General features: G+C 34.9%; 2 protein-coding genes across 7 annotated transcripts; one reads left to right on the top strand and one right to left on the bottom strand.

The window, feature by feature from the left end:
- Positions 1-767: 767 nt before the first annotated feature.
- LOC127847254 (protein LKAAEAR1-like) lies at positions 768-13386 on the bottom strand. Of its 5 annotated transcripts, none has more exons than XM_052379051.1 (7): positions 13221-13386; positions 12722-12820; positions 12265-12347; positions 3778-3849; positions 3512-3569; positions 2246-2368; positions 768-2029 (listed from the first exon to the last, which is right to left on the bottom strand). In XM_052379051.1, exons 1-7 carry the CDS (start codon positions 13224-13226, stop codon positions 1967-1969), a joined length of 504 nt encoding a protein of 167 aa, XP_052235011.1. In that variant the 5' UTR covers positions 13227-13386; the 3' UTR covers positions 768-1966. The 5 variants fall into 5 exon arrangements, with proteins under 5 accessions (XP_052235011.1, XP_052235010.1, XP_052235008.1 ...); XM_052379050.1 differs by lacking the exon at positions 3778-3849 and adding an exon at positions 10705-10776; XM_052379048.1 differs by lacking the exons at positions 3512-3569; positions 3778-3849 and adding exons at positions 10439-10496; positions 10705-10776.
- Positions 13387-13395: 9 nt separating this feature from the next.
- On the top strand, positions 13396-22703 carry LOC127847250 (receptor-binding cancer antigen expressed on SiSo cells-like). 2 transcript variants are annotated; one of them, XM_052379043.1, is made up of 5 exons: positions 13396-13521; positions 14938-15120; positions 15668-15835; positions 19314-19397; positions 20653-22703. In XM_052379043.1, the coding sequence occupies exons 1-5, from the start codon at positions 13516-13518 to the stop codon at positions 20863-20865; spliced, it is 654 nt and encodes a 217-aa protein (XP_052235003.1). In that variant the 5' UTR covers positions 13396-13515; the 3' UTR covers positions 20866-22703. The 2 variants fall into 2 exon arrangements, with proteins under 2 accessions (XP_052235003.1, XP_052235004.1); XM_052379044.1 differs by lacking the exon at positions 13396-13521 and adding an exon at positions 13537-13838.
- Positions 22704-25467: the final 2764 nt, after the last annotated feature.

Consider the following 25467-nt stretch of genomic DNA (forward strand, 5'->3'; position numbering starts at 1 on the left):
TTAAGCGTATATTTTTTTATGTTGGTCCAGTCCAATTTTTTTCTCTGAGCTATTGTTTTTTGATTACTTATATGACAGTTTTTTATTGCTGTTGGCAAGCATTTTGACATCCGAAAACAATCTTGTATATTTTCTCTATGCTGTTATATCCACTCCAAATAATATTTTAAAACAAGGGACAAAATTGTCACAAAACCAGGTTTTCATTGTGAAAAAAAAATCTGATAAAGGGAGAAAACTCAAACTGAACTTTTGAAATGAACAAACAAAATTAACTATTTTTAGTCGTGGCAACCTTGACATTGGAGATATTGACGTGATTCTTTCGTGCGACACACCGTCCCATGATGGTGAACAAATGTGCCAAATGATTTTAAAATCTCACAATGAATGACATAGTTATGGCCAGAACAAGCTCATTTATGGCCATTTTTGACCTTTGAACTCAAAGTGTGACCTTGACCTTGGAGATATCGACGTAATTATTTCGCGCGACACACCGTCCAATGATGGTGAACAAATGTGCCAAATGATTTTAAAATCTGACAACGAACGACATAGTTATGGCCCGGACAAGCTTGTTCCGCCCGCCCGCCAGCCCGCCCGCCCGCATTTGCCAATCTAATAACCAGTTTTTTCCTTCGGAAAACCTGGTTAATAAATTTGTGAAGGCACAAATGTAAAAAGGCTGCGTCCAACTACTAGTATGTGCCTTGGGGGTCATCTATGACTGTGACACTTCTAGTTTAACATGATCAAGAAAGCTGTTAGTTTTGCTTTTATTTATTTGACATATAATTAAATACAAAGTGACGTAATAAATAGTGTCCAGGAAAAAAGCAAACATATATGTTTTATACAATATAGAAGTGAGCTTTCTTTAATATTAATACATGATAAGAACAAGTAAAACAAAATAATTATTGATAATCAAACATGACATGTTAAAAAATCTAAAATGCTGTAAAATTATTTAAAAAAAACATCTTTGTATTCACATGTACTGAAATTTTGTAGATAATGTAGATTAAACCATGACATTGAACGGTCTGAACCTTTACACAGATTATTAATGTGAGAAAGGAAAGACATTTAGTAAATGATGCAAAAGAACTCAAAAACTACACCCTGCAAATATCATGTACAAAACTATGATAAATGCAAACAAAAATGGCAGTGGAAATGGTAATACTCAAAACCATTACACTTCTGAAAATATTTGTTTCCAAAGTTAAAACAAGATGTGTTTGTGAAACACTATGTTCCCCCCATATATTGGACCTTTGACCTTGAAGGATGACCTTGACCTTTCACCACTCAAAATGTGCAGCTCCATGAGATACACATGCATGCCAAATATCAAATGGCTATCTTCAATATCGCAAAAGTTATGGCCAATGTTAAAGTTTGACGCAAACAAACCAACAAACAGACAGGGCAAAAACAATATGTCCCCTAGTATAGACTGGGGAACATAAAAACAACAACACAATATTACACAATGTTTAAACACTGAATCAGAAAAACAAACATTCCCTTCAGTGATCACCACAGATGACAATAACTTGAACATGAAAAACAAAAATTATTGATATATTTTATAAATACCTGAAGCTTAAAAACATAAATACCAGTAGACAGGAAATATTTGTAACAACACTTATCTTTATCAAAATATTTATCATATTTATGAGGTTTGTAAGTAGCAGTGTTCATGGTCAAACAAATAATGCTCCATAGGGTCTACAATTAACAGGCCTTTCGTTTAAAACATAATGACAACATTTAAAACTTGTTTGACAATGAAATAAATGTTAGACTGGTTAAACAGTGTAATTAGACAGATAGGAAACCAATAGATACTTTATTTGTGAAAAGTTGAATGAAATGTGAAATGATACGCATGTGAAATGATATGAGTGTGAAATGATATGCATGTGAAATGATATGAGTGTGAAATGTGGTTTTAATTGATTCGGTTTGTAAGCAGGCCTTGAGCATCTTCTAACAGCTGTTCAATTCGTTCACGCTGAAAAAAACACAGAGCATAATATCAGTTTTCAGCAAACATTTTATTATTTTATCACGTCATGCTTTCCCTTGTTTTCTATGTAATGTTACCATTACTAACATTTGTATCTTTATCACAAAGGCATAATTTTAATAATACATCACGATCATCTTTAATATTTAAAATCTACAAAATTAATAATGTCCATAGAATTAAAGGCTTAAAGCATCTTACATCCATTTTTTCTACGGTGTCCCCTTTATCCTTGGTGTCCGAGTAGGCGGGGACCAGTGCTTGCAGGCGTACAGCCTTCAGAGCAGTTGGTTGACATGCGATCAAATGGTTGATCTCTTGCGCCTGAAATGGCAACAAGTCTAGTTCCAGGAAAACTTGGTTTAATGCAAGGGCATAAAGTGTCTTCCCAGATTAGCCTGTCCAGTTCACACAGGCTAATCAGGGACAATACTTTCTGTCTCTTTTCATTTAGAATAGACTTCCTTCAAAAGAAAAATGACATAAAAGTGAAAGTACCGGTATCATCCCTTACTGCACAGGCTTATCTGGTATGACACTTTACACACATGGACTGCACAGGCTTATCTGGTATGACACTTTACACACATGGACTGCACAGGCTTATCTGGTTTGACACTTTACACACATGGACTGCACAGGCTTATCTGGTATGACACTTTACACACATGCATTAACGCAAGTTTTTCAGATTGAGGCTCACATAATTGTTTTACTTGATTTAAGATGTATATTATTAGTTACACAATCAAGAGGGCCTAGTGGCATTAGCCCCTTAAAGTTGTGATAGGCCCCTAGCAGGAGACCGTGAACAATTTACACCTTAAAGTTCACTTGCTTAGCCCATTGCAAGAGCAATTGATCCTGAACATTGGTCTGGGCTGCTTTTTTTTATTTTCTGAGTTTAACCTCTATTTGCATGAGGTTCTGAAAGAAATGTGTAGGCAACTAGGTCACTGAGTCAAAGTTCAAGGTTACTGTGTCAAAGTTTAAGGTCACATGAGCTTTGTGTAAACAAATAGTTTTTTTTATGATGTATATCTATACATTGCTTCAACTTATGATCTTAATTGAAAAGCTGGTTACTTTTGACAGATTTTTATTTTTTAGGCTGCTTATGGCAATGTGAAATACATCAGAATTACTTTATTTAATAAGCCTGTGTTCTTGTTCAAAATTTGATTTGAACTACACTGTTATGCTTCATGTAACATGAAATTTTGTCAACGTTTTCAGACGTATTCAAGGATTTATTCTTATACCTTAACACATTGCATTAAACTGCAAGAAAAACTGTCTTTTATGCACTAAAGATTTTCACAAATGTACATGTATTTCAATAACTTGAGATATTTGCAAAAATAAATTTCTCAACGGTGTGATTACATTCTGTCCAGCCCGTGTGTAAACCCCTGAAAACCCTGTTGATTCAGCACCCTGATAATGTTTCTGTCACTAAAGACTCACCCTACTGGACTGGTACCTTAGGCGCATTATACGCAATCGGTTTCGAGCCTCAGCCGCTCTGAAATGTCATAAACAGTCATTGAAAATAGCAGTTCCACAAGAAGAGCCAGAAAGCTTATTATATTACTAAATAATGAGTTACATGCAAACGTGAATCTGAGTAAGCAAAGTTCCGATTTTACTACTGCGGGGCTTGCGGGCTTGTTTTGTTTAGGTGTGAAATTATTCTCAACAATCAATGATAATTGCCAGGTACTCAAACTCACTTTAGCTGTCCGATAAGCTTTTCATGTTTTTCCCTCTCAAGTATCGCCTCGTCTGTTTCTGGGGCATTTTTGCTGTAAAAGAAATTAGAGGTTTGTAAACATATAAATAGCACATAAATAATACCCAGAATAAATAACCCCACAGTTTGTAAGCTTTTTCCAGAGAAAATACCTAATGAATGTGTAGATCATTGGACATAAACGAGTGTCTTGCACTTCTACACTTCGTGGTGGTATTTGAGGTCTCAATTTAATCACTTGAGAAATGTGAAAGTAGTTTGGTCCCCAAATTAATAAAAAAAATTTGGGCACTGACTGGCAGCGTGACCAACAAACCGGCAGCCAGAAAGAAGGAAAGCCGGGCCAGGGACATATTTAGGTAATCAGGGTTTTTTCCATCCATTTTGGGAAAAGGAGTCTGGTCAAATTGGGATTTTTTTAATCGACTTAAGTGGCCAATTTGAGAATTTTCATCGACAAAAAGGATCAAATTGGGAAAAAAAAATCAACAAATATTGACACAACAGGTCTTTTCCTGGCCATTTTGGATAAAAATCATATAAATTATGGATATATATATTTTGTAGGTTGTAAGAAAAAATGAGATATAGAGTCTAATTTCTTGGAATTGGGATTTTTTTAATATTTCGGTTTGGGATCGGGTTTGTTTGCGTTGGGATTGGGTACATATTACGGCCTTTATTACATAGTAGAAAAACCCCTGGTAATAATTATATATTTTCTAAATCTAAAAGTTGTAATTAAGATTAAAGATGTATACATGTAGTCTGTTGATTTGCCACTTAATATATAACATATTATAATTACGATATTTCCTTAAATATACTCATACTCCTTCTTCACAGTGGTTGTATCATAATGCACTGAATGGATTTTTCGTTTCTTTGTATTGGTTTTAAAAAAATACATGTATTATACATTTCAACTAATATTTTACAAGCTTTTTCAGTTTATGATCAGTATTTAAAGGCATCCAAAAATGGTGGAAAATCATGACATGTTCTGTTTGCTGTTATCTATTACTTGATAATATTGTCTTTCCAATCCACCACTAAAAATACAGAATATAATCAAAATACCATATTTACCCAATTTTGGGGATGTTAACATCCCTGACTACAGAAATTAATAAAAATCGTTTCCATCAACTGATTACATACCGCAAACTATATGAAGATCAAAAGCAGAGAAATTCTTTTACCATCCACTTAAAATCTTTATTAAAGGCAAGTGACCATTTGCCTCTACAAAACAGGGCAATACAAACATGTCAGTATAAAAATAAATATATGAGCCGCCTTGTTCTGAGAAAACTGGTCTTAATGCATGTGTGTAAAGTGTCATCCCAGATTAGCCTGTGCAGTCCGCAATCAGGGACGACACTTTCCGCCTAAACTGGATTTTTGCTAAGGAGGGACTTCCTTGAAACTAAAAATACCATAAAAGCGGAAAGTGTTGTCCGCACAGGCTAATCTGGGACGACACTTAATGACATGCATTAAGCCCAGTTTTCTCAGAACGCGGCTCATATATAGTTACATTTGATATTTAATACATATTGTGTATTTTTCATTGAACATTGAAATGAACATTGCAGAAAAAGTGTCGATATTGCTTATATTTGTCCATATCGGCATGTTTTGGTCATATCCGCGGATATGAGTCATATTCGCATTTTAGACGGACCGCTTTTTACCCGGGATACTCGTGATACCTACCCAAATGGGAGACAACTTCTTAATTACGAAAATCCCAAATAAGTTTGCATGGATTTGAAACAAATTTGGTCAATTATCAATTCTGTCCAACTTGATGTCAGTACTGCCTGCAGTCACGATGTACATTTCTGCGCAAGATATTGGACACTAATCATTTTCAATACTGGATATGTAACACCTTCTTGAGCAGACATTGGCATTGTTCTCCAGTTGTTTTCTTTCAATTATTATGCAAGGAGTTGTTTCCCTTTGATTATTAATGTCATTTTCTTTTGGATTGTTACTGAGCAAGATTTCATCTTCAAATGATCGGAATCAGATGGAACTTGGTGCTTCTTATGAGCCCGGTAAAAGAAATGAAATAGGTGGCATATAGAAACACCCTTGGTGGGCATTAGGCGGCGTGTAGGAGAAAAGTCTTTGCTCATTTACTCGAACAGTTTATATTGGATCATCATTAAACTTGCTGTTCATGTTTGTGCGGACATCTAGGCCAAGCTTGATTATGAGCCAAAAAAGGTGGAAGCACTATTAAATTTTTACCCTTGAATGATAAAAAATTGGCCAAACAAACCTTGTCGCTCTCTAACTCATAACAGTTCTTAAAAATCATAAGGAAACGTGACGATAATTTTTTGTGGGCAGAATAGCTTGGCCAAGTTTGATTCCAAGCAACTATAATGCGCTACTGAATTATTGCCTTTCATAATAAAAAATGGTCATATTAAACTTACCTATATACGTTGGAAGGCAAAACGTTTAAATCAGATCTTCGTGGAACTTTGTGAAAATGTTAGTGGGTATGTAATCTCAGTCAAGTTAGGTAACCAGCAAGATTGCATGAAGCTTTTCTGAATTATGGTCCTTTAATTAACCCATGAAGCAAAGTGAAAATGGCTATGTGCAAACAGCATAAAACCAAACTTGGATCTAGTAAGAAAGGAATTTAATACTACAAATGCGTAAAAATACGTATCTAAGTGGTAAAGGATTTTAAAAAAAATTGCAAAATAATAAATGTCCACCATCTAACTCGAGTTTTAATGAAATTCTCATCAAATTTGGTCAAAATGTGTACGGGCTTAACATTAAGGCCATGTACGAAAACCAGCATTTATCACCTGAAGCTCTTAGGAATAATAGCCTGGGAATTATCTGACATTACCAAATTAATGTCGCCTGCTCTTTAACTCAAATAGTTATAATCTTACAATTGTCCAAACTTGTTCAATGTAACACAAACCTTTAATGGGGCGTATTTTTGGACAAGTTGGCTCACGTATTCCTTTTTTGTCTAATACATGTTTGTGCATATTCTCAGGTGTTCTGCTCGAATTATTGCCCTTTGTATACTAAGTCCTTTCTGCTTTTAATTTTGGACAATTATGATCCAAATTGTTTGACAGTTCATCCTTAAGCGTATATTTTTGTATGTTGGTCCAGTCCAATTTTTTTCTCTGAGCTATTGTTTTTGATTACTTATATGACAGTTTTTTATTGCTGTTGGCAAGCATTTTGACATCCGAAAACAATCTTGTATATTTTCTCTATGCTGTTATATCCACTCCAAATAATATTTTAAAACAAGGGACAAAATTGTCACAAAACCAGGTTTTCATTGTGAAAAAAAAATCTGATAAAGGGAGAAAACTCAAACTGAACTTTTGAAATGAACAAACAAAATTAACTATTTTTAGTCGTGGCAACCTTGACATTGGAGATATTGACGTGATTCTTTCGTGCGACACACCGTCCCATGATGGTGAACAAATGTGCCAAATGATTTTAAAATCTCACAATGAATGACATAGTTATGGCCAGAACAAGCTCATTTATGGCCATTTTTGACCTTTGAACTCAAAGTGTGACCTTGACCTTGGAGATATCGACGTAATTATTTCGCGCGACACACCGTCCAATGATGGTGAACAAATGTGCCAAATGATTTTAAAATCTGACAATGAACGACATAGTTATGGCCCGGACAAGCTTGTTCCGCCCGCCCGCCAGCCCGCCCGCCCGCATTTGCCAATTTAATAACCAGTTTTTTCCTTCGGAAAACCTGGTTAATAAATTTGTGAAGGCACAAATGTAAAAAGGCTGCGTCCAACTACTAGTATGTGCCTTGGGGGTCATCTATGACTGTGACACTTCTAGTTTAACATGATCAAGAAAGCTGTTAGTTTTGCTTTTATTTATTTGACATATAATTAAATACAAAGTGACGTAATAAATAGTGTCCAGGAAAAAAGCAAACATATATGTTTTATACAATATAGAAGTGAGCTTTCTTTAATATTAATACATGATAAGAACAAGTAAAACAAAATAATTATTGATAATCAAACATGACATGTTAAAAAATCTAAAATGCTGTAAAATTATTTAAAAAAAACATCTTTGTATTCACATGTACTGAAATTTTGTAGATAATGTAGATTAAACCATGACATTGAACGGTCTGAACCTTTACACAGATTATTAATGTGAGAAAGGAAAGACATTTAGTAAATGATGCAAAAGAACTCAAAAACTACACCCTGCAAATATCATGTACAAAACTATGATAAATGCAAACAAAAATGGCAGTGGAAATGGTAATACTCAAAACCATTACACTTCTGAAAATATTTGTTTCCAAAGTTAAAACAAGATGTGTTTGTGAAACACTATGTTCCCCCCATATATTGGACCTTTGACCTTGAAGGATGACCTTGACCTTTCACCACTCAAAATGTGCAGCTCCATGAGATACACATGCATGCCAAATATCAAATGGCTATCTTCAATATCGCAAAAGTTATGGCCAATGTTAAAGTTTGACGCAAACAAACCAACAAACAGACAGGGCAAAAACAATATGTCCCCTAGTATAGACTGGGGAACATAAAAACAACAACACAATATTACACAATGTTTAAACACTGAATCAGAAAAACAAACATTCCCTTCAGTGATCACCACAGATGACAATAACTTGAACATGAAAAACAAAAATTATTGATATATTTTATAAATACCTGAAGCTTAAAAACATAAATACCAGTAGACAGGAAATATTTGTAACAACACTTATCTTTATCAAAATATTTATCATATTTATGAGGTTTGTAAGTAGCAGTGTTCATGGTCAAACAAATAATGCTCCATAGCGTCTACAATTAACAGGCCTTTCGTTTAAAACATAATGACAACATTTAAAACTTGTTTGACAATGAAATAAATGTTAGACTGGTTAAACAGTGTAATTAGACAGATAGGAAACCAATAGATACTTTATTTGTGAAAAGTTGAATGAAATGTGAAATGATACGCATGTGAAATGATATGAGTGTGAAATGATATGCATGTGAAATGATATGAGTGTGAAATGTGGTTTTAATTGATTCGGTTTGTAAGCAGGCCTTGAGCATCTTCTAACAGCTGTTCAATTCGTTCACGCTGAAAAAAACACAGAGCATAATATCAGTTTTCAGCAAACATTTTATTATTTTATCACGTCATGCTTTCCCTTGTTTTCTATGTAATGTTACCATTACTAACATTTGTATCTTTATCACAAAGGCATAATTTTAATAATACATCACGATCATCTTTAATATTTAAAATCTACAAAATTAATAATGTCCATAGAATTAAAGGCTTAAAGCATCTTACATCCATTTTTTCTACGGTGTCCCCTTTATCCTTGGTGTCCGAGTAGGCGGGGACCAGTGCTTGCAGGCGTACAGCCTTCAGAGCAGTTGGTTGACATGCGATCAAATGGTTGATCTCTTGCGCCTGAAATGGCAACAAGTCTAGTTCCAGGAAAACTTGGTTTAATGCAAGGGCATAAAGTGTCTTCCCAGATTAGCCTGTCCAGTTCACACAGGCTAATCAGGGACAATACTTTCTGTCTCTTTTCATTTAGAATAGACTTCCTTCAAAAGAAAAATGACATAAAAGTGAAAGTACCGGTATCATCCCTTACTGCACAGGCTTATCTGGTATGACACTTTACACACATGGACTGCACAGGCTTATCTGGTATGACACTTTACACACATGGACTGCACAGGCTTATCTGGTTTGACACTTTACACACATGGACTGCACAGGCTTATCTGGTATGACACTTTACACACATGCATTAACGCAAGTTTTTCAGATTGAGGCTCACATAATTGTTTTACTTGATTTAAGATGTATATTATTAGTTACACAATCAAGAGGGCCTAGTGGCATTAGCCCCTTAAAGTTGTGATAGGCCCCTAGCAGGAGACCGTGAACAATTTACACCTTAAAGTTCACTTGCTTAGCCCATTGCAAGAGCAATTGATCCTGAACATTGGTCTGGGCTGCTTTTTTTTATTTTCTGAGTTTAACCTCTATTTGCATGAGGTTCTGAAAGAAATGTGTAGGCAACTAGGTCACTGAGTCAAAGTTCAAGGTTACTGTGTCAAAGTTTAAGGTCACATGAGCTTTGTGTAAACAAATAGTTTTTTTTATGATGTATATCTATACATTGCTTCAACTTATGATCTTAATTGAAAAGCTGGTTACTTTTGACAGATTTTTATTTTTTAGGCTGCTTATGGCAATGTGAAATACATCAGAATTACTTTATTTAATAAGCCTGTGTTCTTGTTCAAAATTTGATTTGAACTACACTGTTATGCTTCATGTAACATGAAATTTTGTCAACATTTCAGACGTATTCAAGGATTTATTCTTATACCTTAACACATTGCATTAAACTGCAAGAAAAACTGTCTTTTATGCACTAAAGATTTTCACAAATGTACATGTATTTCAATAACTTGAGATATTTGCAAAAATAAATTTCTCAACGGTGTGATTACATTCTGTCCAGCCCGTGTGTAAACCCCTGAAAACCCTGTTGATTCAGCACCCTGATAATGTTTCTGTCACTAAAGACTCACCCTACTGGACTGGTACCTTAGGCGCATTATACGCAATCGGTTTCGAGCCTCAGCCGCTCTGAAATGTCATAAACAGTCATTGAAAATAGCAGTTCCACAAGAAGAGCCAGAAAGCTTATTATATTACTAAATAATGAGTTACATGCAAACGTGAATCTGAGTAAGCAAAGTTCCGATTTTACTACTGCGGGGCTTGCGGGCTTGTTTTGTTTAGGTGTGAAATTATTCTCAACAATCAATGATAATTGCCAGGTACTCAAACTCACTTTAGCTGTCCGATAAGCTTTTCATGTTTTTCCCTCTCAAGTATCGCCTCGTCTGTTTCTGGGGCATTTTTGCTGTAAAAGAAATTAGAGGTTTGTAAACATATAAATAGCACATAAATAATACCCAGAATAAATAACCCCACAGTTTGTAAGCTTTTTCCAGAGAAAATACCTAATGAATGTGTAGATCATTGGACATAAACGAGTGTCTTGCACTTCTACACTTCGTGGTGGTATTTGAGGTCTCAATTTAATCACTTGAGAAATGTGAAAGTAGTTTGGTCCCCAAATTAATAAAAAAAATTTGGGCACTGACTGGCAGCGTGACCAACAAACCGGCAGCCAGAAAGAAGGAAAGCCGGGCCAGGGACATATTTAGGTAATCAGGGTTTTTTCCATCCATTTTGGGAAAAGGAGTCTGGTCAAATTGGGATTTTTTTAATCGACTTAAGTGGCCAATTTGAGAATTTTCATCGACAAAAAGGATCAAATTGGGAAAAAAAAATCAACAAATATTGACACAACAGGTCTTTTCCTGGCCATTTTGGATAAAAATCATATAAATTATGGATATATATATTTTGTAGGTTGTAAGAAAAAATGAGATATAGAGTCTAATTTCTTGGAATTGGGATTTTTTTAATATTTCGGTTTGGGATCGGGTTTGTTTGCGTTGGGATTGGGTACATATTACGGCCTTTATTACATAGTAGAAAAACCCCTGGTAATAATTATATATTTTCTAAATCTAAAAGTTGTAATTAAGATTAAAGATGTATACATGTAGTCTGTTGATTTGCCACTTAATATATAACATATTATAATTACGATATTTCCTTAAATATACTCATACTCCTTCTTCACAGTGGTTGTATCATAATGCACTGAATGGATTTTTCGTTTCTTTGTATTGGTTTTAAAAAAATACATGTATTATACATTTCAACTAATATTTTACAAGCTTTTTCAGTTTATGATCAGTATTTAAAGGCATCCAAAAATGGTGGAAAATCATGACATGTTCTGTTTGCTGTTATCTATTACTTGATAATATTGTCTTTCCAATCCACCACTAAAAATACAGAATATAATCAAAATACCATATTTACCCAATTTTGGGGATGTTAACATCCCTGACTACAGAAATTAATAAAAATCGTTTCCATCAACTGATTACATACCGCAAACTATATGAAGATCAAAAGCAGAGAAATTCTTTTACCATCCACTTAAAATCTTTATTAAAGGCAAGTGACCATTTGCCTCTACAAAACAGGGCAATACAAACATGTCAGTATAAAAATAAATATATGAGCCGCCTTGTTCTGAGAAAACTGGTCTTAATGCATGTGTGTAAAGTGTCATCCCAGATTAGCCTGTGCAGTCCGCAATCAGGGACGACACTTTCCGCCTAAACTGGATTTTTGCTAAGGAGGGACTTCCTTGAAACTAAAAATACCATAAAAGCGGAAAGTGTTGTCCGCACAGGCTAATCTGGGACGACACTTAATGACATGCATTAAGCCCAGTTTTCTCAGAACGCGGCTCATATATAGTTACATTTGAAGCTTTTTCTTGTTTTCTACGAGTCGTTTTGCAGCATTGGCTTGGGATTCTTGGACGTCTTTTGAGGGTTCTTCATACTGCATTACAAACAAAATTATTTGCTGTTACAAATAACACTAATGAAGGAAACAATACTGAATAGACACCAGACAGAAAAATGATCATTTATACAAAAAAAGAGCATAATCTAAATAAATAATTTTTCTAACTTTAAACAACAGAGATGAATAGTTTGTTTAAAAATCAGGAATGCTATGATTCTGTTGCTGAGACATACTTAAGATATTCCAATATGCTAGTAGTTTCAGCCATAGTAACAACAGTTTTACTTATAACAGGATTAGGTAACATTAAATCAAATAGTAATTTAGCACTCTCTATGACTGACCCAAAAGGTTGATAACTACATGTGGTCTGAGGACGTTGGTGGAATGTAGATAAGGTTACTTACTGCTAAGTATTTACTCCTGAGCTGGGGTGCCATTTTTTTCAGGTCCTTTTCCTGTAACTTTTTCTTGTTCTTTGGCTTGAACTTTCCATCCTCCTCGTCCTTCAAGTTCAAAGCAGAAAACAAACATCATGTTCAATTTATTTATTGACCAATAGCTATATATATTTAATACTTGTTATTTATCCCAGCAAGAAATAAACTGAAGATGTTTAAATGTACAGACTTGTCATGTAGTCTATGGGGCAAAGTAAAAATTGAGTAAAAAAACAGCATTTTCACAGAATAAAAAGCAGAATTTAAAAAAAACTATAACGTAAACTTGACAGTGGATACATAAAATGAAAGAGGAAGATTTACACATTATCACACAATTCATTGATGTTTTTTTCACGAATATGATGTCTAAAGTTTCTAAAATTGAAGTTTCAGCAAAAAAAGTGAAAGTAATTTTATCTTTGATTACAAATTAAACAACATCTTTGGATATACTTATACTCACCGCCATTGTTTAATTTATACCGAGAAAATGTAAAAGCTCCACCTATATGAAATTTTGATTAAATGTTACCAATTAAAAAAAAGTTGTTGTTGGTCTAAAATGCAATGGGGGTCGCCATTTGTATAAATTGTTACCAAGTAACTAGAATGGTTGTAAGTTTTTGTGATTTTATGTACGTATTTAGCTTACAGTATTAAAACCAGTCTGCAAAATGAAAGTCTCGTAATGTTTCGCGAGATTTAACTTGCCAACTGTTCCAGAGTGCTTTGTCGACAATTGGGATTTTCAGCCGATTATGAAGGTATAATATTAATTTAATCAAATTTCAATATTTTGTATAACGGAGCATATAATTATTTATTATCCAAATATTGTATTGTAGACTGTCGATACCGCTTATTGCTACATATGCTTAGTTCGTTCTAGATACCTGTTCGTCCCCAGTCATTTCGTACTTAAACGTGATTATAATAGATTTATCAATAAATAAGTCTTTATTAAATTTCAAACTTAAAGAGTTCATTTTTTACTTTCATAAACCGAACAATGTAAATATTTGCTCATACATTTACAGGTTCCATCAAGTATGCTTCGCCTTGGTAAAGGGATCGATATATGGTTATTAAGTTGCAATAATCCAACTCCCAGCTATTGATCCTCTGGGATGCTGGAAGTTGTAACATATAATGGCTTTATTCATGGAAACGTAATGGCTGGAATCCAGGCCGCACTCCAGATACCTGGTGCTCACAGAAAATGATATTAATCCATAGTTTGAAACAAGTCAAAAGTTCCTGAAAATGTGTTAGTTTTTGCAATGTACAAAGCCGAGTTTTGTGAATTTGAAAATCCACTGTTGACTTTCTCTGGAATCCTCAGCAAGATTCATCTCATCTTGAAACTCAGAAACCTCTAAGATACATTGAATCGTCTATTCAAAACTTCTTCTTCCCATTTTTTTATCAAGTTGGAGTTATGAGTCTTTCTTTACAAATGACATGCAAATTGATGTCGATGGTAACATGTATTGTGTTTATTAAGATGTATTAGGTTGATTGAACTTGATTTAATAGACATACATTAGACATCATTTTTTGCCATAAAAAAGCTTTATCAGGATGAACTCTAAGCTGTAGGTATTTACCCAGAAATGCTCAGAGTATTCAAGAAGTACTATATTTGGTTATGAAGTTCAAATTCCAGCCTGGGGGTATTTTATTTTTTTTAATGATAAATATGGACATATTTAATGTCACCACACTAGGTCTATGTTTTTGTAAGCGCATTTGTTGGCTGAATCACCTTTCCCAGAAACATTTCAGTTCGGTTTACGGTCACTATACCGGAAACGGGAAAGGAGTGGTTTCCTTCAGGTTTTCCGCCCCCCCCCCCCCCCCCCCCCCCCCACAACAACACATGGCCAAACCAAAATTGGAAATCTTTCAGCTACTACTAACTAGCTGGGAATTGCTTTAATTCAAAACAGCCTCAGTTTTCTTGAGTATAGTGTCGTTGAATTCTAAAGGAGTGCTGGGAAAATATTGTATTCAAAATACAGATAAACTGCTTTTCAAATTAACTGACACAAATAAGTCACAAATAGTGAGTTTTGGTTGCTTTGAAATGTGAAAAGTTAAGCTGTTCTTTATACACTATTGCTGTCCATAAATGTAATTGTTTTATGATGTTTGTACTGTTACACTGTTTTTCTTTCCAGATGTTTAAAGTTATCTGGAATATCATTAAAAAGATTTTTGGGGTCCTCTTCCTCCTGTGTACTCCTTTGAAACGACTCTGGTGCCGAAGGAAACGACGAACATCTGACACCATCTTGCCTCTAGCCAATCATTACCCTTTAGTAGAAAACCTTAACTCAAACTATTCACCATTGAACGGAAACGTATGTTGTTTCATTTACTTTTGTTAAGTTAATTTAATGAATTATATTTTTTAAGCTCGCCTTGTAGAAGAAGAATTTAAATCATTTTCATGTTGTTTGTTACTGGAGCAGTATGTCCTATTGTCCCTTTTATAGTTTTTTTGGTGGAAATGATATCCAAAACAACAAACTAATAAAAATCAGATGAACATTTCAAACAGTTTTCTGTTTTTGCATTTTGAAGGAAATGATTGTTTTTGCATGGAACAATTATATTCAAATTGCATTTCTATAAATATGGACTTACTATATGTTTAATTTATGATCTGCGAAAACCTGGCTTAATTCAGTTCACACTAGGCTAGCTAATCATTAGCAACAATTTCAACCAAGATTTGATTTTCGCTAAGGAGAAAAATCCTTTGATAAAAAATACTATAAAATCATTAAGTGTTGTTCCTGATAAGCCTGTGCAGTGTGCACAGGCTCATCTGGGCCGACACGTTACCGACATGCATTAAGCCCCATTTTCTCAGAGCGAGCGAGGCTCATTTGAAAACTTTTCTAGCCGGGGCCTGATTTGGCGCCGTGGGATAGCTGGGAGGAACAGCAGAAGGTGCGGTCGGTGGAAGAATACCGCCAGAGACAGTTGCTACAGCAACAGAACTCCCAGGAGCCCGAACCAGAGCCAGACTACTTTCAGGATATGACCCCAAAATACCAGAAACAGAAAAAGGTGAGGCTAGACCTGGGCATGGTGAGCGAGTCCTTCATCTTGAGTTTAAACACGGAAAATTTAGCCTGATTGAATGGAATTAAAGTTCTCAAGTTTCCTGGGTAGAACCAGTACTTGGTGTCATTTATCTTTATAATGCTCCCACAGTAGGGATTGAACCCATGCCCCAGGTGGACACCATATCCAATGCACCATGGCAACCTGTATAATAATCTTTGCTCTGCAAAGAAAAATTAACTTGACCGACAGTCCATCAATTGAAGGTATTTTATATAAATTAAACTAGAATCTCCATAATTGAGTAAAGTTTCGATTAACAACTCAAACTGTAGGCAACTCATACTCTAGTACATTTATATCAATGCAGGTTTTCCAAAATAATTTTTATTGGCTCATTATGTTATAAGGATTATTTTGTTCAATTGTTTGAGTACACAATTGATTGAGTGTTATAAACACTCCAGTTATTCGCAACTGTTCCATCGTTTAATGGAACACAAGGCAACTAAATCAATTAGTGTTGTGAATTGAATTTAAAGATTCATCTCCCTTGTTAGCAGTATGGTTAAGTACTGGAAGTATTGGGTGAAAGTATCAGAATACTTCACCCTTTATTGTTTAATGTCAGTGTTAAGTTTTGAAAGAAAGTCAGGTCAAAATACTCGATTTTTTTTACTGATTAACCAGGTTTTCCGAAGGAAAAAACTGGTTATTAGATTGGCGAATGCGGGCGGGCTGGCGGAATAAGCTTGTCCGGGCCATAACTATGTCGTTCATTGTCAGATTTTAAAATCATTTGGCACATTTGTTTACCATCATTGGACGGTGTGTCGCGCGAAATAATTACGTCGATATCTCCAAGGTCAAGGTCACACTTTGAGTTTAAAGGTCAAAAATGGCCATAAATGAGCTTGTCCGAGCCATAACTATGTCGTTCATCGTCAGATTTTAAAATCATTTGGCACATTTGTTCACCATCATTGGACGGTGTGTCGCGCGAAATAATTACGTCAATATCTCCAAGGTCAAGGTCACACTTTGAGTTCAAAGGTCAAAAATGGCCATAAATGAGCTTGTCCTGGCCATAACTATGTCATTCATTGTGAGATTTTAAAATCATTTGGCACATTTGTTCACCATCATGGGACGGTGTGTCCCACGAAAGAATCACGTCAATATCTCCAATGTCAAGGTCGCCACGACTAAAAATAGATTTTTGAAAAAAAAAAAAAATTACAAAGGGGGTTAATTTTTTTTGGTCATTTCAAAAGTTCAGTTTGAGTTTTCTCCCTTTATCAGATTTCTTTTTCACAATGAAAACCTGGTTTTGTGACAATTTTGTCCCTTGTTTTGTTATTAGTTTAGTAGAGGACAAGCAGACCGTGACTTTTCACTTGTCATTTTGAACGAGCAGATTATTTGTTTACTTGTCCGGACCAATATTTTGGTGTTCTCAGACTTTTGTACAACCCTTTATGTCCAGCCCTATAATTTTACTTGTTTGCTGTTTTCTCAATATTAAAATAAACTGAACTGAAAACAGTGTTTCTATTCTTAAACAGTCATTTTCATAATGGCGGTTATTTGAAGTTTACTGTCCTTTATCATATATCCGACGTTTCACCATACAATATAGCTAAAATAATGTTGAACATCAAATATGAATGGATGGATATACAGTGTGTTTTTCACCAATTTTGGAAACGGGGCCAGGTCCTGTTGGATTTGGAAAAATGCGGCGTTTTGACCAAAGTTCGGTAATTAGTTTTGTTGTTTTTTTGCTAACAAATGAAATATATCAAAAATGATATTTAAAGTGTTTTAAATATTAAATTTAATAAAGTGTAACTTGTAGAGCTGGATGGGATATTAAGTAAATGTTCATCTAAAAAAAATAAAAAAAATTGGAAACCTTCAATAGGGAATTTTTAGGTCCTGTTTGGGAAAAAGATTGATCAGACAGCAAGCCTTAATATGCTCAGGATGTAACAACACTTTATTTTATAATTATCAAAATAAAGTTACTTTTGATTTATTCTTTTTAGTAGAAAGTTTAATATCTGATAGAACACTATCAATTCATGTCAATGATTGTATAGGAGAGATTACAAACAAGATCATAGGTATTTGCTATGTGTACTACCTGAACACACTTTCTTTTTGTACAAATAGCTAAAGATACGGTAAACATGCAACTTCTTCGTGTTAACAAATTATTTTGATTTGCTTCAATGAAGCCTAAAGCGCTTTGCATGGTAAATATCTGATTAACATTTTAAGTACAATAATTTATAAGAAATATCACTTGTGCAATAGACTTATCCTGGAAAAGCACGAGTTTAGAAAAACCCACTAATCACCCCGGTACAAACAATGCTGGTCTATTATATCAACCAATGATAGCTTACAGCTTACTTTAACGGTTGATACAGTGTGTGATTTTGAAAGGATTATAAATGGGTCAGCTTTATTTGTACCAGCAGATTAGTGGGTTTTTCCAAAAAGTAGTTTTTTCCAGGATACATGTATTGCTTAAAATAGGTTTTACATAAAATGTGAAGTGCCCGCTATGCACACCATCTAATGCACTCCCCGGCATGTACTATCATGATTAATCTGGATTGCAAAACAAATGCATGATGTGTGTGTGAGTGAATTACGTTGGATATTTTGTCTTTCTTTTGTAGTCCACGTTAATTCACACACAAAAAACATTTGAAATAATTGCTTCTTTGTATCTACCAACTTTGCTAAAATCATGCCCCTCCCATAGAAATTAGCCCCACTTGGGGATAACTTGTTTCCTTTAAATGTATATATTGAGAACTATGAAAAAATCCTTCTCAAAATCTAGAAGGACGAGTGGTTTGGTAATTGGCATGTAATATCATACAGTAGTCCCCTACCAAGATTGTTAAAATCCTGCCCCTAGGGTTGACATTTCCCCAGCCTTGGAGGTGACTTGTTTCTCTTATATTATATGGTTAAAATCTCCTCTGAAATAGTAATACACGTACCCAGAGGTTTGGTATTTTGGCATGTAACATCATATAGTTCTCTACCAAGTTTTTAAAAATCATACTCATGACGTCAATATTTGCTCTATCCCTGATGGTAATTTTTGTTAAATGACATCTCTGCAGATTCGGAAAATGTTTGCGGTTAGTTGAAAACATGAACACAGGGGGTTTAAGTTTTCTAACATGGCTATAGTGCATAATTGTAAAAACTCAAAGTTGAAAGTTTTTTTCAATCTACATGAAACATGCTCAAATCATTTGTGCTAATTTTACCATGGCCAAATGCCATGGTTTCGGGAACATAAAATAATTTGCTCAGAACAGCTCACTCCCCCAAAATCTAAGGTGAGAGATCAAGGACCTATGGCGGCTTTCTAAGTTTCATAGCTAATGGCTCATAATTTTGCAAATAAAAGAAGTGATTTAGAATTCGTTTCAGAATGTGTTACCATTTTCAGGTTTTGATCAAGAAAAAAGAAGCCAGCTACAGTGGTTCAATATCAAGTAAACTGGCAGTGGCAGAAGACCTTCCTGTGATGCAGGTTAGTGTTTGGAGCTCATTATAACCCTTCAAACGAAGTTTGATGGAGAGTCTATTGAAGACACTCAGTAGGTTTGTCGGTTGGCCTTTGCATTTACAGTGGAGCGCACTTCTTCCACGTGTTCTTGTGGAGTGCACTTTGTCCTCATATTCTCAAGAAATAAAAAACTTCAAATATGAAGTGTAGTGGTGGTGCAAAACATTTCTTTTTTACAACAGTGATTAACGTGTTCCTGAGTGATTTGTTCCTTTAACAAAACCAACAAAGCAGTGCCCACATATAACTCACTAGTGAAAAAGCTCAAGTAAACCAAAGCTTGACTCAAGTTTGGATGACCAAGATTTCCCAGAAGTTTGTTTTCTTCACTAAGTTTGTATTACTTGTAAAAATCTTTTTAAGGCTAAACTATGGTATTAAAATCCCAAGACTGACTGAGATTGTGTTGAGTTTGACAATTTAGTAGAACCAGTTCTAGGTGCTTTTGTATGTATTTAAATTGCTCCTAAACCAGTTAGCTCCAGGTAAGCATCATGTTCATTAGGCAATGATTAATCTTATATACATAGTAAAATTCTTGGGGAAACCCTGATATATTTTTGTTTAATAAATTAATAAATAAATAATAAATTTAATAAATTATTTTGATACATTCATATGACCTTGCAGTGTTCATTCTTACTTCTGACTCTTTCCCACTCAAAAGTAAAGTGACAATGGCTATATGCAACCAGCATAAAACCAGAACAGCCTGTGAGTAGCTTGCAGTCTGTGAAGGTATTATGCTGTTTGCTTTCATCAGTAGCTTAGAGTTGTAAATGAAGCGTTTAAAAAATGAATCTAGTAAGAAAGGTCTTAAATTTAATTTAATTAACAATCGGACTACAAACAGATATTGTGCGAATCTGTGTGGTTTAATAACAACTTAGTTTTATTCAACACTTGAGCAGCATTGTGCAGTCCGCAAGGCTTATCAGGGACATCACTTTCTGTTTTAATGCAATTTTTTTCATTTAAAGGAAATCTCTTCTAATAAAAAAATCCAGTCAAGGCAGAAAGTGTCGTCTCTGTGCAGACTGCAGGGGCATATCTGAGACGGCACTTCATGCACATGCATTGAGCGCAGTTTTCCCAGAAGGATTCTCAATTACTTCGTATTTTGTTACAATTATGCTGCATGGCAGTCTTCTCTCTTCACTACAACAACAACAAAGTTTTTTTCAACAGCTGTATAACATACTTACATATAATATTCCAGACATCAGAGCTGGGTAGCTGGGAGGATGAGCAGGGGAACGCCTGGGAGGAGGAGGCTGTGGACGACAGCGACCTGGCGTGGGAGGCGGACGTCCTGGTGCGTGAGAAGAAGAGGCAGGAGCGCCACCTACAGCAGCAGCGTCGCAAGCAAGAGCGGGATCAGCAACGGCACGCCAAGCCTCAGAGCCATCTATCAGCGGTGAAGCTTTCATGAGACTGAATTTCAGTTGTTTATGTACTTATGTAAACATTTTTACATGTGTACATTTGGATTTGAATTGTGGGAACTGCCAGGGACTGAATTTAGCGAAATCTCACAGTCATTTATCAGCTGTGCAGCTTTCTTGAGACTGAAATTGGTATTAATTAGTGCACTGAAGGAATTCAATACATGAAAATGAAAGAAAGAAAAGAAAGCAAAAACATTAGATAAATTTACCAGCAGTGAAGCATTCATGAGAAGTTTATTGACTTCACTTGTCGCCAGCGGCATGGTCATGATTGCTTCACATAAGTGCTAAATCTCTTATTATTTGTTCCATTGGAAGTACACCCCAGGTGGACCTTTTAACTGATACATTTGTTCATCAGTGCTAAATGTGTTATTGGTGGCCGAGAAATGACCCATTGACAGAGCATGTAGGCTATAAAGTGCAAGTGAATGAAGAAGTGGACAGCTAAGGGTAAAACGATTTTTTTCCTGGAAAGAATTAGGTGCTGTAAAGGAGAACCAGTTAAATGTTCACAGAAGCTGAGTAAAAGTGGCTTTGGGAATACTCATTGTTTGCGCTATAACATGGGGAAATATTTTTCACACCTGCCAAAAGCTGCATGTAGATAATACATTATTTTCATAATCATTAAGATGTCAAATTTGTACTTAGTTTTGTATCATTATGGTCCCACTTTGCAGAAGTGGGCCTTAGTTTTCTTTGCATTTATCAGTCTGTCGGTTCATACACCTTTTGTTTCCTTGTGATAAATACAGACCTACATCCATGCAATGTGGTGTAGTTTTTACACGTGTTGAATGTAAAATGCTTACTGAAATTGAGGTCATCCGGTCTAAGGTCACATGCGCTATCATAAAAGTGATAAAAGTGGTTTCTGCACAAAATCTAAAGAATTCATAGGATTATGTTACTTGGTGTGCGCTTTAGTTTTAATGAAGGATGACCCTACAGTTTTTAAATCTAGATATTACCATGGGCAACATTGCTGCAAGTGGGGGAGGGGGGAGACAACAATATTGACAATAAGCACTGCTCTTTACCAGTACATGTATACATGAAAAAAGTTTGCAGATTTAGGGTTTTACAGGAAATGTCAAGTGTCAGCTAAATACATAGTATACTGCACTCTCATTACTGTTGCATCTGGATTCCAACACAAACCAAGGATATGTCTATGGATTACGTTGAATATTTGTCTTTTGTGGCTTCGGTAATACTTTTTTTAAAGGAATTATGTTTTGTCTGGATCTTAAAATCGTGGATAAGTCTATTCACAAAATGAACAAAACTTCTTAAAGTAAATGTCTCATAAATAATTATGACTTTGAAGTATTTGATAATTGCAAATGCTGTGTAATGCTACAAACATTCCACATTGATTTGTGTTTCTTAACTTACTAGGATCTATGGGGAATAATCTTTCTTTTTTTTCATTAACTTTTGTTTATTTAAATGCAAATTATTATAATGTATTATTATTCGGGACAAAGTTTTGTAAGGTTTCTTTATATAAAATGTAAACTAGTCTTGTTTTGTTTGGATCGTTTATCACCGTATAATTCGTTGTGTACATGTTTATAATATGTATGTGCATACAGTTTAAAAATGCATTAGGTTCTATTGCAATTTCATTTCATTGAAATGCAAAACTTGGTGGAGGATGTAATTTGCACACAATCATTTGTGAACGGTCTTGTATGAAAAAAGGAAACAAAATGCGCTTCTATTCATGTTAAGTTTGTTATCTTTTTTGAATGAATGGATATTGGAAAGTGTATATATTGAATGTTATTATATTGAAATACAATTATTATGCATGTGTTGGGCTCTTTTATTATATTTTTTATTTGCAAAATAATTTAAAGAATCACTAATTTATTCCAGCTTGTTTTGTCAGTAAAGATGATTGTTTGCTTATTTATCAATCGCCACAAAGACTTTAACTACAAATTACAGGACTATATTTCATATATGATGCAAGCGTATCATGAAACTGCATGGGTGTAATGATATCTACTTTCTTAAATAAAGTATTTTCCCTTTGATTTTTTTAGTATTATACCTTACATCAAGGGATAAGCACCCATCCATAAAGAATACATGTATTTATTTGCTTATGATTTAGGTTGCCATCTTAACACTAAACTTTTTTGGCTTAGCGCCAACCTAGAAAGCAAAGTGGTAGGGAGGATAATTGGAGTGCCCAGCAACCATCTGTTCATGAAACTGGCCTCAAATGTAAATGGCATTGTGACCATGAACAGAAGGCATGTGTCAGTCATGCGTGCTCAAAGTCAAGGCCATACTTCAAGGTCAAAGGTTTTAGCGTCCATTTTCATGTCTGCTTCATACCTGCTATACCCCTTCAATTATTTTCATAAAGCTTTGCTAAAATATTGAAGTCCTTGAGAAGTTTTGCTGAAATTATGGGTCAGTCACTCCTGCTCAAGGTCAAGGTTATACTGTTGGGTCAAAAGTTTTAGCCCGTATTCTCATGTCTGCGCCATATTTCCTATAACCATGGGAGTATTTTCATCATGGAAGGAAATATCCGCCAGTCCATTCATGTTGCCAAATGACAATTACATATTGCTAAATGACAATTGGGGCCGTCCATAAAGTATGTCACGCCTTTTTTGACCATTTTACCCCCCCCCCCCCCCTCCCCCCTGTCATAAAATCTTGGACCCCCCCCCCCCCTAAAGTACGTCACAAACTCACACTTTCGAACATTTTTTTTATTAATACCTATTTAGTTATATCAAGGAGATACATTTTCTCTAATAAACATAAAGAGATCACTCATAACAACCCGCGAGCCTTTGTCCTCGGTCTTTTATGACTGTAGGGTTGTTACGGTGGGCAGTATGAATATTTATCCCTGTGTTTACCTCTAAAAAAACGAAATTATCAATTAGATTTTCTTACAACCCTTTACAAACTAAAAAAAGGAACAGTCCAATACATTATTTCGTCATGTGCTAATGTAATCTGCGTGGAGGTTGTGCCTATTAAATACATGTATGCCGGCCCAGCCAAGGTGCCTATTAAAAATTCGAACAACATATTCAGGAGATACGCAATTCGTCTTATTTTGACATAAAACTAATTCAAATGTTTCACACATTTTTTGAAAATTATATTTAAATTCTACTCTAGAAATAATAAATAAATTAGAAATATTTTTTTTAAATAAATGTGTGACATCACACATGGGCTGACCATCCCCCCTCCCCATGTCACAAACTGTCACACTTTCTTACACCCCCTTCCCCCACCTGGAGCGTGACATACCACAGGCGCTCGATGGCAATTTTTTTTAATTTATTTTTTATTTTTATTTATTTTTTATGCCCCCGGTAGGGTGGCATATAGCATTTGAACTGTCTGTTCGTCATTCCGTCCGAAAACTTTAACATTGGCCATAACTTTTGCAATACTGACGATAGCAACTTGATATTTGGCATGCATGTGTATCTCATGGAGCTGCACATTTTCAGTGGTGAAAGGTCAAGGTCATCCTTCAAGGTAAAAAAAAAACAAATCCAAGGGAAGTAATACGCTTTAAAGGGAGGTAATTAATGAACCTGCCAAATGAGAAAAAAATGTATGAAGTGGTATATTGTTTTTGTCCTGTCTGTCATTCTGTCCCAAAACTTTAAACTTGGTTAAAGTTTGATAACTTTTGCAATATTGAAGATAGCAACTTCATATTTGGCATGCATGTGTATCTCGTCGAGCTGCACATTTTGAGTGGTGAAAAGTCAAGGTTAAGGTCATCCTTCAAGGTCAAAGGTCAAATATCATTGTATTTTTCTTTCCTAAAACTTTAACGTTCATTAAAGTTTGGTCATAACTTTTTGAATATTGAAGATAGCAACTTGATATTTGGCATGCATGCGTATTTCATGAAGCTGCACATTTTGAGTGGTAAAAGGTCAAGGTAATCCTTCAAGGTCAAAAGTAAAAAATACAATCCAAGGGAAGTAATAAGCTTTAAAAGGGAGATAATTTCTAAACCTGCCAAATTATATACAGTATTGAATTTTTATTTCAAAGCGGCGCAATAGGGAGCATTGTGTTTCTGACAAACACATCTCTTGTTAAATAAATTAAAGCGGCGCAGGAGGGAGCATTGTGTTTCTGACAAACACATCTCTTGTTTAGTTACCCGTTGTTTATTATAATGCATACACATACTAAATCATTAAAATCTTCCGACAAAACGTTTTCTTAAAAAAAGATAGTTCGACTATGTTTATAGATATCTATATACATAGTCGAACTATCTTTTTTTTAGACGAAGGTGAGTTACGATAATCAAAAGGTCTAACTGTTGTCTTGTTTAAATTTAACTATTGATTTCGTACTGATTTCATCGCATATCTTTGTAATACTGTCTTTATATAATCAAATCTTACCTAGGTTGGTAAAATCGTATCTTATTCAAATTATGAATGAGGTTGTCATCAAGACAGCCCTGTTGACTCGTACATTGTTGTTTATGCATTACTTGTTACCCGAGCAGTTCACACGGTGTTTACAACTCTGACCTAAACATTGGTATAGATCACTAATGCGCT

This window comes from Dreissena polymorpha, chromosome 10, assembly GCF_020536995.1.
Source record: "Dreissena polymorpha isolate Duluth1 chromosome 10, UMN_Dpol_1.0, whole genome shotgun sequence".
NCBI lineage: Eukaryota > Metazoa > Mollusca > Bivalvia > Myida > Dreissenidae > Dreissena > Dreissena polymorpha.

What these genes read in the sequence shown, in the direction of transcription:
- LOC127847254 (XM_052379051.1), bottom strand. An exon ending in AACAAGAAAAAGCTTCAAAT is followed by an intron (nt 3,850 to 12,264) that starts GTAACTATATAT and finishes TTTCTTTTACAG; the next exon opens with CAAAAATGCCCCAGAAACAG. An exon ending in AAGCTTATCGGACAGCTAAA is followed by an intron (nt 3,570 to 3,777) that starts GTGAGTTTGAGT and finishes ATGACATTTCAG; the next exon opens with AGCGGCTGAGGCTCGAAACC.
- LOC127847250 (XM_052379043.1), top strand. An exon ending in ATTCACCATTGAACGGAAAC is followed by an intron (nt 15,121 to 15,667) that starts GTATGTTGTTTC and finishes AAACTTTTCTAG; the next exon opens with CCGGGGCCTGATTTGGCGCC. An exon ending in AAGACCTTCCTGTGATGCAG is followed by an intron (nt 19,398 to 20,652) that starts GTTAGTGTTTGG and finishes ATAATATTCCAG; the next exon opens with ACATCAGAGCTGGGTAGCTG.